Here is a 13,163-nt window from a genome sequence, read left to right on the forward strand (position 1 = left end):
CTCCATCCTGCAAAGGTGCGTGGTGCGGGCTGGGCAATGAGAGGCTCTCACAGGCCACAAGCACACAGAGCAAGCGGCACCTGGCTCCACGTGGTCTCCCGCAGTCCTATGGATGTGCCATTAGAGAGAGAGAGTGTGGGGGACAGATAATGGACAGAATGGAGTCAGACAAGCAAGCATCCAGGCTTGTCTCCTCAATATAACCTGATTCTTTTGTTCTTCTAGAACTGATCTCTCCCTGGGGCTCCTTGGGTGGCTTAGTCAGTGAAGCATCCAACTCTTGATTTAAACTCAGGTCACCATCTCACGGTTCATGAGTTCAAGCCTTGCATCAGGCTCCCCAATGCACTGTCAGTGCAAAGCCTGCTTGGGATTCTCTCTCTCTCTCTCTCTCTCTCTCTCTCTGCCCCTCCCTCCCCCAAAATAAACTTAAAAAAAAAAAACAACTGATCCCTTCCTATCACTACCTTGCCCTTTCATGCTGCTCTCTTGAAGAAAGATTCTAGCAAGGACTGAAAAAATACTTAACACGTGCCATGTGTAAGCAGCCGTGAGGATCTGGAAGCTCAAGACGAACGCCTCTGTGAGAAGAGGTCTCACCCATTCAGCAAGGTGACATCTGTGTTTCTCATTTTTTAAGGTACGTTCAGAAAATGTTAGGACCGATGTCGGGGCCGGTCACACTGAGTGATACCAAACCACACTTACCGCGTCTGCTCCTGCTGCGGCTGCTTCTGAAACGCCCCTGGGTCCCCACGTGCCTGGCCAACTCCTCCTCATCCTGGGGTCAGCTCGAATTTTGCTTCCTCTCCCCCTCCCCCAAGCCGTGTTGTACTAGTCGCTCCCTCAAGCACACGTGTATGGCTCTACTGGGAGCTTATCAAGGCGTACGTTAGCTGTCAGCTTTCATGTTCCTGGAGGGCAGGCCGGGTTCCTGCCCTCAAAGACCTGGGACCTACCAGAAAGGCTCCTCTGCCCACGGCCCAGCAAGGGCGGACAGGCGGCCGCACCTACCTGTACAGGAAAGGCGCGACGGTGGCAGTGTTGGGATGGTTGTATTGCTGCTGGGGCTGAGGTAGCTGAACACTGACGGTATTGCTTCCTGTGGTCTGGGTGGTCCCGACGGACCCGCTGACGGTCTGGCTGCTGATGCTGTGGTTCAGGGTGGTCCCTCCAGGGCCTCTTCCTTCTGAGGACGCCAGGCTGGAGGAGGAACTGGAGTGTCTGCCGTCCAGCTGGGGCTTCTGCTGGGGGAGCCCCGAGCTCGGCTTCCCACCCCGGCTCCGCTCCCCCTCCTTGGAAGGGGCAGGGGCACTTGGGGACTTCCCGGGCATGCTCTTCATTCCTGGTTTTGGTATTCCACTGTGGGAAGGGGCTGTGGCCTCCTTCTTGGCACTGTTGAGCTTCCCCCCCTTGGGGATGAAGCTGGCGATCTTGGAGGACTTTTTTGGCATCTCAGTCACCGCCGCCCCGCTGGGGTCTTCTTTCGGCCCCTCTTTGAGGTCCGGCCTTTCTGTCACAGAGGCTCTCTTGGCGAGGTCCTTGCTTTTCTCCTTTTCCTTCTCCCGCTGTTGTTTCTCCTTTTCCTTCTCGTTGCCTTTCGGGGAACTCTTCTTGGTGGTCAGCGCCCGGCTAAAAGTTCTCTGGGCGATGCCCTTGAGGGCGATCTTGGGGCTGTTGGAAGCGGGACCCGCCATGGACAGCGAGCGACTGGTGGCTTCCGTCTCTTCGCTCTCTTCAAAGCTGGGTAGAATCTCGAGCCGCTCACAGCTCGTGTCCCGTGACCCCGGGCCCTCGCCTGCCTTGGAACCCCCTTTGCTGTTGAAAAGCTTTAGTTTTTCCAGCATGGACCTCTGACTGTTGGGGGCTGGCTTCATGGCTTCGGGGCTGGGCCTGGGGGCCTCGGGCACGGGCTGCTTGACCGAGAGCATGGACGGCGTGGCACTGTGCTTCACGCTGACCGACTTGCTGCGCCAGGGCTTGGAGGCAGCACCGGGCTGGGGGATGGCCGAGGAGGCGCCGCTGTTAGCAGGGGAGGGGCTGCTGCCACTTTCCAGAGGAACAGGTGCATTTTCACTCATTCCGGGGTGGGAGGAGGCTGGGCTCGCCAACGGCTCTGCAGAGACGGGGAAGAGAAGGAAACCCGAATTACACCTGTGGACCTGCGCTGACGGCCAGGGAGGGTGGGCCATGGTTCCACAGCTCATCACTCTCAACCCAAACGCTCAGATAGCTCCACCACCCTCCCGTGCCTTACCCGTGGTTAAGCTGTTTTAAGTTTTTTTAATCTTTATTTATTTTGAGACAGAGACAGAGTCTGAGCAGGGGAGGAGCTGAGGGGAGGGAGACACAGAATCCGAAGCAGGCTCCAGGCCCTGAGCTGTCAGCGCAAAGCCCGGCATGGGGCTCGAACTCACGAATCGTGAGATCGTGACCTGAGCCGAAGTCAGACGCTTAACTGACTGAGCCACCCAGGCGCCCCCCACCCGTGGTTAAGTTTTTAAATCCCACCTTGACTTCCTCCTCTCCATCACACACAGTTCACATTTCCCGTCCTATCCTGGTATCTGCTGTGCAAATGCACACTGATCTTAATATCAACATGTGCAAAGCACAATTAAGCATGCGTTTCTGGTAAAAAACCAAAAACCTACACCACGAAAGATGTAGGAAACACATATTGTTTTGAATTATTCAACCCACAACCCAATTTCCCGGTTAATGCGAAATAATTGAAAATTAGCCGCCTTTAAGAAAATGTAGGAGAGACATTAAAACGGAACAAAAAAGAAAGAGAAACCAAGCATAATCTTTACAGAAGAATAATTACCCAAGGAAGTTGCTAAGTCCTATCAAAGCAGAGACGCTTTTTCCTATGTTGACATTTTGAAAGCGGTACCAGCACGATTCAGGCAAGACTTAAAAAAGATTTTTTAGCTTAAGAGTATAAAATGCACATCGATTTACTGTAGGCATGAAAACACACAGGTTATCTGAAAGTCAAGGTCTCCCCTTTGGCGCTTAGGGTGTATTTCCCCAGCCAGACTCTCTTCTCAGAAACGCCTTAAGATATTTGCAAAGTGGAATCAGAATGATTCTAAGAAGGGCGGGTTCCAAACTGGAGTTCTGCTGGCCGAGGCGGCCCGTACCACGGAAACGAGATCAGGGATGCCCTCCTCCACGAGCACTCAGAACCAAGCAGCTCTATCGCCCACACAGGGGCAGCTGTCAGACAGAAAGTGGCCGGGAAGGCACGTCACGGCTGAGCCCAGTGCCGTGCCACCCACACCCCACACAGCCTGGTGCACAGAACGAAGAGGATGCGGCCCTTCAGCCCCCGAAGAGCACGTCCGTGCCTGCAAAGTCACCACAACACGACTTACCTAGCGGCAGCCACTTTCTCCCACAACGGTTCCCTAGGAAAAATTCTCTGACCGGAGAGGCTGCCCTTCCAATTGTCACAAGTGTTTTCAGTTAAACTGCTCATGTTTCTAATTAACTTTTGTCATCCGCAACTGCTCCAGTGCCCAGAAGCCTGGCGGGATTAACGGCTGCTTCTTCTGCCCGTTTTTTTTTTTTTTTTTTTTTTTTTTAATACCTATGTTCCGCTGCCTTCTAGCAACAGAGTAAACTGTGTATAGAGCGGCTTTTTATGATTTAAAAGTCAACGGCCGCCAAAGCCGAGTGCAGGCAGCCCCTGTGTGGGACATGAGCACCGAGCCGGGAGAACTCCCGACAGAGGAACGGCTTTCCTCCACTCACTCCCAGCTGCTCCGGGAAGCCACAGCTCCAGGGTGATCCAAAGCAGACCTCCCAATGTTTTAAAACACATACATCTTCCTGACTTACTGGGGATTTGGGTTTAGAGCGGGGGGTGCTGCACAATCCTCCCTAACAAAACTCACGAGGCGTTGCTGGATCTTTTCCTGGGGAGAGCTGGAGACCGGCTTGCAAACAGGCTCGGGAACCCACCCACACTGCCGGCCTTTCAGAGGGTCTCCAGCAGCCTGACGCTGCTTATGGAAGGTCTCCTGGTATCAGGAGGTACGGAGCTAGGCACATTGTGAAGAGGGGCTCACTATCCCCCTTTTATGAGTGAGGAAACCGCGGCTCATGGGAGCGCTAGTAACCGACCCTAAACCACAGAGCTAGACATGGACATAGCTGGGACTTGAACCCAGGTCTCCTGATACAGTGCTCTTGGGACTGTATCACAGCTACCTCCTTTGGTGAAGGATATATTTAAACAAGAGGGACTTAAATGGTAGGAGTGCTTTTTAGGCATCAACTTTTCTGTTGCTAAGGTATGTTCATGCCATCCTTTTTGGGGCACAGCCCAGCCCAGCCTCTGGAAAGGAGGCAGCCTATAGTGCAGAGGCTGGCTCTCTGCAGTAAATACTGGTGACCTCCAATCCCGAGTTCCACTTCTCATAAGGCAACAGTCTTTCCCTTAACCTGGGTTCAGATCTGAGGCCAAAGGATTCATTTGTTCACTCAATATATTCATTCATGTCAATATTCGCTCATTCAATGTGTATGTCAGACGTTGTTCTAGGCACCTGGGATACATCAATGCAAAACAAAAGTCCCTGCCTTCTTAGAATTTACAGTCCAGCAGAGGAACGGATAACTAACATGGCTGATAAATTTTATCATTTGTTAGAAAATATGAGCTAAAGAAAAGGGGGTCTTTTGGGGCAGGTTGTAACAATGTCCTCACAAGAACTGCATCATATTCAGAGGTGTGCCCCTCTTTCCTAAAGAAGTCTTAGGCACATTCCACTGAGTGTAAGTGCACAGATCAGTAGGACTTCTCTGCTCCCACACATTCCTTAGAACCTCAAGAAAGCTTGCTTGCAATGGTTTGACAAACGCTCCTACCTAGCAGGTCTGTGTATTTCTAACACTAACAAACACAGCTAGAAATCAACCAACAACTAACTAGCCAAGGACTAACCGAGAGTGAAACAGACACCTGGCTCATCTAAGTGAAATGGGCAGACTAAGCTAAAGATGTTGTCTCCTTCAGATCCAAGGTGCCAGGCCAGGGGCGGGGGAAAGAGGGAGGCTGGGGAAGGGCTCGCACGATGTAGGTAGGACGCATACCACCCTGGGCCAAAACAGCTCGCTCCCAGAAACTTCCACGTGTCTTTTAAACCCCTGCTCAAATGCCTTCCGTGTCACGCTGAGACCTTCAAGCTGACTGACCCACTTGGTTGGCGTCACATGGCATTTTCCGAGGACTTTGCTCATACCTCCCCATAAAAGGATTTTAGAGGGCCACCTACATATTCTAGCCACTGGGAATACAGAGGAGTACAAGATAAGGTCTACCCACTAGGAACTCACTGTCCAAAGAGGCAACAGGCCTCAAGCAGAGCAGAGAACAATGTAAAGGACTACAGAGGGCTGTGTAGGGTACCATGATACCTAAGGGTTGGGATCCATTAACTCTCCCATTTGGGAAACCTTCACAGAGCCAATGACCTCTGACTTGTCACACCATGTTTCTGCTCTAGGTTGGCTGGCTAGCCCACTGGTCCACACCCCCTGACTCATCTTTGTGTCCGACAGCCTGCCAGAGCATAGGAAACCCTTGGTATGTGGCTATCAGATTGCAGGTTGGTAGCTTTGACTTTTGCAATTCACAGTTAAGGCAACAGAGCCACAGCCTTCTGATGAGTCATGAGTCAAAAGTTTTTAGCCTAAACTCCGGCAAAACCAAAAAACACTATCAGGACTCAGAGTTCCAGAATTTCCACTTAGCATGTGGTGTGGGCTCCTCTGGTTATGGAATCATGGGGACATTTCAAGGCTATTCGCTGCAGCTGTTAACTGCAGAGATGATCTGAATTTGGTTTCTAGAACAGGAGTTTCCTGAGTAGGGCTGCAGGGCACCAGATTACCTGAGGATAAGACAATCTATACTTTGCACTTATGTCATGGCTAGAAATCCCCTTAATAGTGAAGGGGGTTCCAGGTCACGAGTGGTTTTGCCATGTTCCCATCATTCTGAAGGTTTCACACCAGTGACCTTGGCTGTTTAGGGCCTGTTCTTCTTTCTTTGGAAAACAGCCATTCCTAATGCCGGGATTCTGTGATTCCCAGCATGAGACTGTCCTTACCATGCTTCTGAGACAGTGAAGTAAGTATGAGAGAGATATGGGTAGGTGAGTGAAGCTTTAAGCTTTGTTACCAACCAACAGTGTGACCCACGATGTGCCATTTTGCCCCTCTGGGCCTCAGTTGCCCCATTTGTAAGAAGGATGAGCTATTTCTCTAGAGTCTTTTCCACTCTGCTTCCATTCAAAGCTCAGTGAGTCTCCGAGAGGCCCAGTGAGGCTGAGGCCAGAGAATGCAGCCCTCAGTTCCATCACTACTCTGTGCTGTGGCATACAGGTGTTTACCTTCAAACATTCTCCCTCCACAGCTCTCTTACGATGTTTACTGGTAGACATCAGTGAAAACTGGCTGGGTCAAGGGACAGTCAGCCTTGAATGAGGGACTTGTGAATTCAGAAATTCTGGTATCCTATGAAAACAAGCCTGGGGAAGGGAAGGTGGGGAGAGGTCTATAAAATTAAGAGCACTTCGCTCCCTAATGAGGAACAGCTCTAGTTTCGGCTCTCATGTATACACACCTTTGTTAGAGTAAAGGAATCTAATAGGGAGGAAAGAGAAAAACATAAAAGAATGTTCTGAACATCAGTATTTCTCTGGCAATTAATGGTATGCGGGCCACTGTAGTAGGTGAGCCTATTTTCAATGGCACATGGATGAGTATTTTTATATTTTAAAAGTCATATATTTTATTGCAATAGAACAGATAACTAGCCCATATATAAATGAACAGTTTCATGATTATTAGACATACATTTAAAACTGGAGCCGATTTAAGGAAAACAAGAAACAAAAACACACAGATTTGGCAAAACTCACACAGGTCTGTGGAAGACTGAAGCTGGGGAGACACTTCTCCATTAAATCAAGAAATGCTTATTTTATATATAAAATCTGTAATAAATATTTTATAAATACCTACCTGTGTTAAGTCCATGCTTTTGGAAAACGTAATCAACAAAACAGAAATCAAACCAGAAGGCCTAAATAAGGACGAGGCTTAAAGCTAACCTGAAATGGCCACCTTTTAGAGTTTTATTTCTTTGTGTGTATTCGTTCAGAGAATTTTGCTGAGAATGGCTAGCCTAGCACTGGCACCATGACCAGGCCTTGTTTAGCCAAAGACCATTTAAAAACTAATGGCTTTCCAAGTCTGGACTACTGACCAGTAAGAATGACACATTACATCACCCCCCGTAAATATCCAAATGTCCATATGCAAAACTGAAAAATATCAAGACATACTATTATATGCAATAGACTCTGATCTACTCTACCCTAATCCATTTTTTAAACGCCTATCACTGAGCCCCTGAACAGATTTTATGACCCTCGAGGGCACTGTGCCCTGAAGCCTCAGCAGCTCAGTTCTAAAAGACAGCTTCCAAGGTTCACCCACCACCAACTGACAAACCACCACAAGAAGGAAAAGTCTCATTTGAAACAGTGCAGACAGGATGTCTTTGAAGAAGAGAAAAGGCTTTTTTGCTTTTTTTTCAGGGTTTACAGAGAACATTAATCCTCCTGGAGGGAGGGGGAAAGTTTGGTTTTTCTGGCAACCAGCCTTAACCTTCCCTGACAGTAACCAAAATACTTTCTAAATGAAAATACTGTCTAAGGCAGATAAATAAGCATTTCTTCCTCTCTCCCTCCGACAGGGCCAACACTGGCCACCAGTCCCTTCTGTCCCCAGCCTCCCAGTTAGGGGGACATTGGTGGTCTGATCCTGATGCCAGCAGGCACCCAGGGAGCATGTTCTAGGCTGGCTGATCCCAGCTCCTGTCACCCCCATTGTGATTTTAAACCTGCCCTGGGGACATTTCCCCGCCTAAATCCTCTCAGTAGTCTTCAGGAAAAGACCTGATAATTGGGTCTGGGAAAATGTTTGCAATTTCCTACAATTTGTCAAGGTGTCAATCTTGAGCATTCAAATTTGTTAGGATAACTGAAACCTGTTTTGTGCGTGCGTGCGTGCGTGTGTGTGTGTGTGTGTGTGTGTGTGTTTGAAAGTACATGGACTCTAGCCACACAGGCTGGAGACAGTTTTCAGAGTTGCTCAGGTCAATTTCTCAACAACTTTGTTACCCACCACATCACAGAGGGGCACAGGAACCTCGCTCGATCTGCTAAATAGTTCTGGAGGATTCCTTAAACCTGGCCAGGGAGCATTCTCAGCACTGCTGTGATCAATGTCTAATCTTAAGAGTGTGGACTTAAACATAGTTTTCTCTCTGATCCTTCTTAGGGAGGATCATTGCAGGTATAGAAAGAGAGAGAAGGGGGTATAAGAACGACCAAGGAAAGTGGGCAGGAAAGTGCCAGGGCATGGAGCTGGGTTTGGGACCCATACTTTCTAAGAACCTTCTTGTGTCTGCAATTTCAGAGGCTCTGAGAACATCCAAGTTAGAATAAGAATGACGATCTACCTAAACAAACGTTTTTTACAAAGTTGCTCTGTTAATCCCTATCAAAATCCCAATGATGACTTTTGCAGAAAGAGAACAACACATCCTAAAATTCATATAGAATCTTAAAGGACTCCAAATGACCGAAATAATCTTACAAAAGAACAAAGTTTGAGGTCTCAGAGTTTCTGATTTCTAAACTTATTACAAAGCTACAGTAATCAAACTGGTGTGGTACTGGCCTAAGGACAAATGGACCAATGGATTAGACTTGAGAGCCCACAAACAAACCTTTGTGTCTATGGTCAAATGGTCTTTAATACTGTTCAATAAAGTCAGGGTGGCTTTTTCAACAAATGGTGCTGGGCAAACAATATCCACATCCAAAAAAAAAAAAAAATCAAGTTGGATTCTTATCTTATACCATATAAAAAATTAACCCCAAATGGCTCAAAGACCTACATGCAAGAGCTAAATTATAACTCTTAGAAGAAAGCTTAAGGACACTGGATTTGCAATGACTTTTTGGATATGACCCTAAAAGCACAGGCAAAAAAAAAAAAAAAAAAAAAAAAAGAGAAGCCAGGTAAGCTGGATTTCATCAAAATGAAAAACTTTAGTGCATCAAAGGACACTGTTCACAGAGTGAAAAGGCAATCTACAGAAAGGGAGAAAATACTTGCAAGTTAGCTATCTGATAAGGAATTGATGGCCAGAATATATAAAGCACTCCTATAACTTACAAACAGCAATACAACAATCCGATGGAAAAATGGGCAAATGGACAATTCTCCAAAGAAGATACACAAATGGCCGATGCACGCATGGAAAGATGTTCAATATCATTAATCATGAGAATGCAGATTGAAACTACAATAAGATACCACTTCATACCCATTAGGATAGCTATTATCAATTTTTTTTGTGTGTTTTTATTTATTTTTGACAGAAAGAGACAAAGTGCAACCGGGGAAGAAGCAGACAGGAAGGGAGACACAGAATCCGTAGCAGGCTCCGGGCTCAGAGCTGTCAGCAGAGTCCGATGTGGGGCTCGATCCCACAAACTGTGAGATCATGATCTAAGCCGAAGTTGGACACTTAACCGACTGAGCCACCCAGGTGTCCCTAGGATAGCTATTATTTAAAAAAAAAACCAAACCCCCTCCCCCTCAAAAAACAAAACAAAACAAAACAAAAACAAAAAAACCCCAGAAAATAAGTCTTTGTGGAAGACGTGGAGAAATTAGATCGCTTGTAAACTACCATGAGAATGTAAGAGCCATTGTGGAAAACAAAACGGGAGTTCCTCAAAAAATTTAAACCTAAACTGTGATCCAGCAATTCCATTTCTAGGTATATATCCAAAAGAAGTGAAGGCAGAGACTTGAGCAGATATTTGTGCACTTATGCTCACAGCAGTCTTATGCACAATAGCCAGGGGCGCCTGGGTGGCTCAGTCGGTTAAGCGGCTGACTTCGGCTCAGGTCATGATCTTGCAGACCATGAGTTCGAGCCCCGTGTCGGGCTCTGTGCTGACAGCTCAGAGCCTGGAGCCTGTTTCAGATTCTGTGTCTCCCTCTCTCTGACCCTCCCCCGTTCATGCTCTGTCTCTCTCTGTCTCAAAAATAAGTGAACGTTAAAAAAAAAAAAATTAAAAAAAAAACAAAACAAAAAAACAATAGCCAAAAGGCAGAAGCAAGCTGAGTGTCCATCGGTGGATAAACAATGGATATTGTTTGCATAAGTACACGGATAAACGAAACACGGTATATACATACAATGAAATATCATTTCTGTCTTCAAAGGGAATAACATTCTGACACATAGTACAGCATGGATGAACCTTGAAGACATTATGCCGAGTGGAATGAGCCAGCCATGAAAGGACAAAGACTGTGCGGTTCCACTTAGAAGAGGTCCCCAGAGTGGGCAAATTCACAGAAGGATGACTGCCAGGAGCTGAGGGGAGGGGGGCAACAACGAGGACAGTTTCAGTTCAGGAAGATGCCGTCTGGAGACGGCGGTAACGTCTGCAACTGCAAGGTCAATGTACTTAATGTCATGGAATTGTATGTTTTAAAATGGTTCAAATGGTAATTATCATATGAGACGTATTTCACCGCAATGAAAAAAATCAGGGGGCGCCTGGGTGGCTCGGTCGGTTAAGCGTCTGACTTCGGCTCAGGTCATGATCTCGCGGTCCGTGAGTTCGAGCCCCGCGTCGGGCTCTGTGCTGACAGCTCAGAGCCTGGAGCCTGTTTCAGATTCTGTGTCTCCCTCTCTCTCTGCTCCTCCCCTGTTCATGCTCTGTCTCTCTCTGTCTCAAAAATAAATAAACGTTAAAAAAAAAAAAAAAAAAAATCAGATTGTATTTGGCTGCGAGTGACACAGAATTCTGACCGTCGTGGCCTATACCTTATTCCCAGCTCCTACCACAGGACTGCCACACCCCAAAGGGCTCAATGAATATTTGCTAAATTAAAGAAAACGTTTCTGTTAGTGTGATGGTTAACTAATCATATGAGATTATGTAGTCGGCATATTACTTTATTAGTAGTATTTTACTCCAGACTGAGAAAACAATTTCTGCATCAAAGGAACAGCGATCCTTTTAACAGACCCTAGTAGACAAGCAAACTACATCACTTGAATTCCTCCTCCCTCAACTGGCTGTCAGCAGCTCTCTGGCCAAGCTGTTTGCTCTGAACGGGGTGCCTCACTGCCCCCTTCCCTGCTCCCCCACCATACCCAACATTATCCCCCCGTTTATGTTCCAGACCTTCCATTTTACCTTCCACTCCAGGAAACCTCCAGAACCCCCACACAGAGGCCATGACTTTTGACTTGAGGCTTCTCTGGGGTCCCTGACCTTTCCCGGCCTGTATTGGGGTTATAGCAGCCGCACTTCCCTTACGTACAAGAATGGCTGATGCACTGATAGGTGCCCAGTGTGGCTGGTGGAAAAACCAACAAACAAATAAAACCTACTACCCACGCTCGATCCCTCCACATGGCTCGAAATTAAAATCAGGTGTGCCGGGCTTCAGCCTCTCGGCTGATGATGCCAGTTCCCTTTAAAGCTAAGTGAACCGAAAAGACTAGAAGCTGTGGTGGTGCTTTTAGTGCTTTTCCTTCTACTTGTGGTGGAAATTTTGCTGCAACAGGTCACCGAAAGGGTCATGTCCAAAAACTCCGGTATCCTGGAAGGGTGTGGCCAGAAAGAAATGCACGGAATGTACAAGTGCATTTCCCATTAGGCTGAAGGCAGCTCCTCACCGTGTGAGCTGCGGGGGTTCCCGGTCTTCCTCACTGACTTTTTCACCCCAGAGGAAGTTTTGGAAAAAAGGGGCCCTCGACAGCTGCAGCAAGTACAGTTGTGTTTCTTTTTAATACATGACAAGGTAATTCTTTTTCTTCAGTGGCTCCTTTCAGATAAAATGGAGTGAAGAGATGGGTAATGAGATCATCCGTTTCTCTCCTGGCAGTGAAACAGCAGTCAAGGAAAATCACGACGTGCGCTTTCCTACCCAGTGTTCACTACATGGTCTGCAATTTTACAAGACACGTTTTCTAATCCCACTTTAAGGCCGTGAAAAACTGGTAAAGCTACACGAAGGTTGGCTTACTGGAAATATTAGTATACAGTTGGCCTTATTGACATAAGGACTTTCAGTAAGGTCTTTAAAAAAAAAAAAACCAACTTAAAAGTTTTACTTGAGAGAGAGGGAGGGAGAGAAAGTGAACGCGCCTGCACACGGAGGGGCAGAGAGAGAGAGAGAGAGAGAGAGAGAGAGAGAGAGAGAGACTCCCAAGCAGGCTCTGCACGACACGGGGCTTGAACGCACGAACTGTGGGATGCTGACCCGAGCCGAGACTAAGAGTCGGATGCTTAACCGACTGAGCCTCCCAGGCACCCCCGTAGTAACGTCTTAAAAAGAGAGTTCGTAAAATCTCTCTCTCCCTCCCCCATACACGTCACACATCAAAAGGTGTCCTATGCATATTTTTAAAACCCTCCCACCTCGGCTGGGTAAGGAGACGAATCATTTGCTGACATCTGAAGGAAAATACATTTAAAAATAAAAAGGGTTCCTATTCTTTATCTTTCATTTCTTGAAGGCACATCACCCTCAAAACACCCCCTTCCTCTCTCTTGAACTATTTGTTTGAAATCCCACGCAACAGGCTTCAGGAGAAAGCTTTTGTTTTAATTGGTCAAGCCATTTCTCTATCTTGTACCATATATGGCTATAAGAAAGCACAAAACTGGCCGCAGAAAACTTTCTCCCTTCTTTCAAGGGCATATGAAATTTCACAGAGAGATTATAAACACTTTACAAGGGGGCAAATCTTATTCTTACAAGAGGTCACTGTCCACAGCTAACAGCTCTTTGGCAGAGTGCAATGGCAGTATGCTATTATAAATACATCCAAGACAGAATTAGTTAAGGAATTCTGCAGGCTTTCTCCCCTAAGATACCAGCCCAATCTCCCTTACTCTCGGGGCAAAAGATGGACACTCCGAAATACAAGGCTCCACACCAGCGTTACACCAGAATGCCTTCCAAGGAACAATGCAAACGGGCATTAATAGAGAGAAGGAGTTCCAAGGTTAGGTAAGTTGGGAAAATAGAGGGCT

At 47.2% G+C, this 13,163-nt stretch overlaps 1 protein-coding gene across 14 annotated transcripts in view; it reads right to left on the reverse strand.

The window, feature by feature from the left end:
* The window catches only part of NAV2 (neuron navigator 2), a 496,240-nt gene that overhangs the window by 168,692 nt on the left and 314,385 nt on the right, over positions 1-13,163 (reverse strand). For 13 of the 14 annotated variants that reach the window (XR_008421181.1, XM_053899896.1, XM_053899894.1 and 10 more), the window contains one exon: positions 1,015-2,116. Coding sequence is in view for 13 of the 14 variants with exons in the window: in XM_053899896.1 (XP_053755871.1) it covers positions 1,015-2,116 (1,102 nt within the window). In the remaining variant the exon portion in view is untranslated. Of the gene's footprint in view, positions 1-1,014; positions 2,117-3,383; positions 3,478-13,163 lie in introns of those variants that run through there. The other variant, XM_053899899.1, reaches the window with a different exon arrangement.

Source organism: Panthera pardus, unplaced genomic scaffold (genome assembly GCF_024362965.1).
Source record: "Panthera pardus isolate Hobbes unplaced genomic scaffold, ASM2436296v1 HiC_scaffold_12, whole genome shotgun sequence".
In the NCBI taxonomy this organism is placed as follows: domain Eukaryota; kingdom Metazoa; phylum Chordata; class Mammalia; order Carnivora; family Felidae; genus Panthera; species Panthera pardus.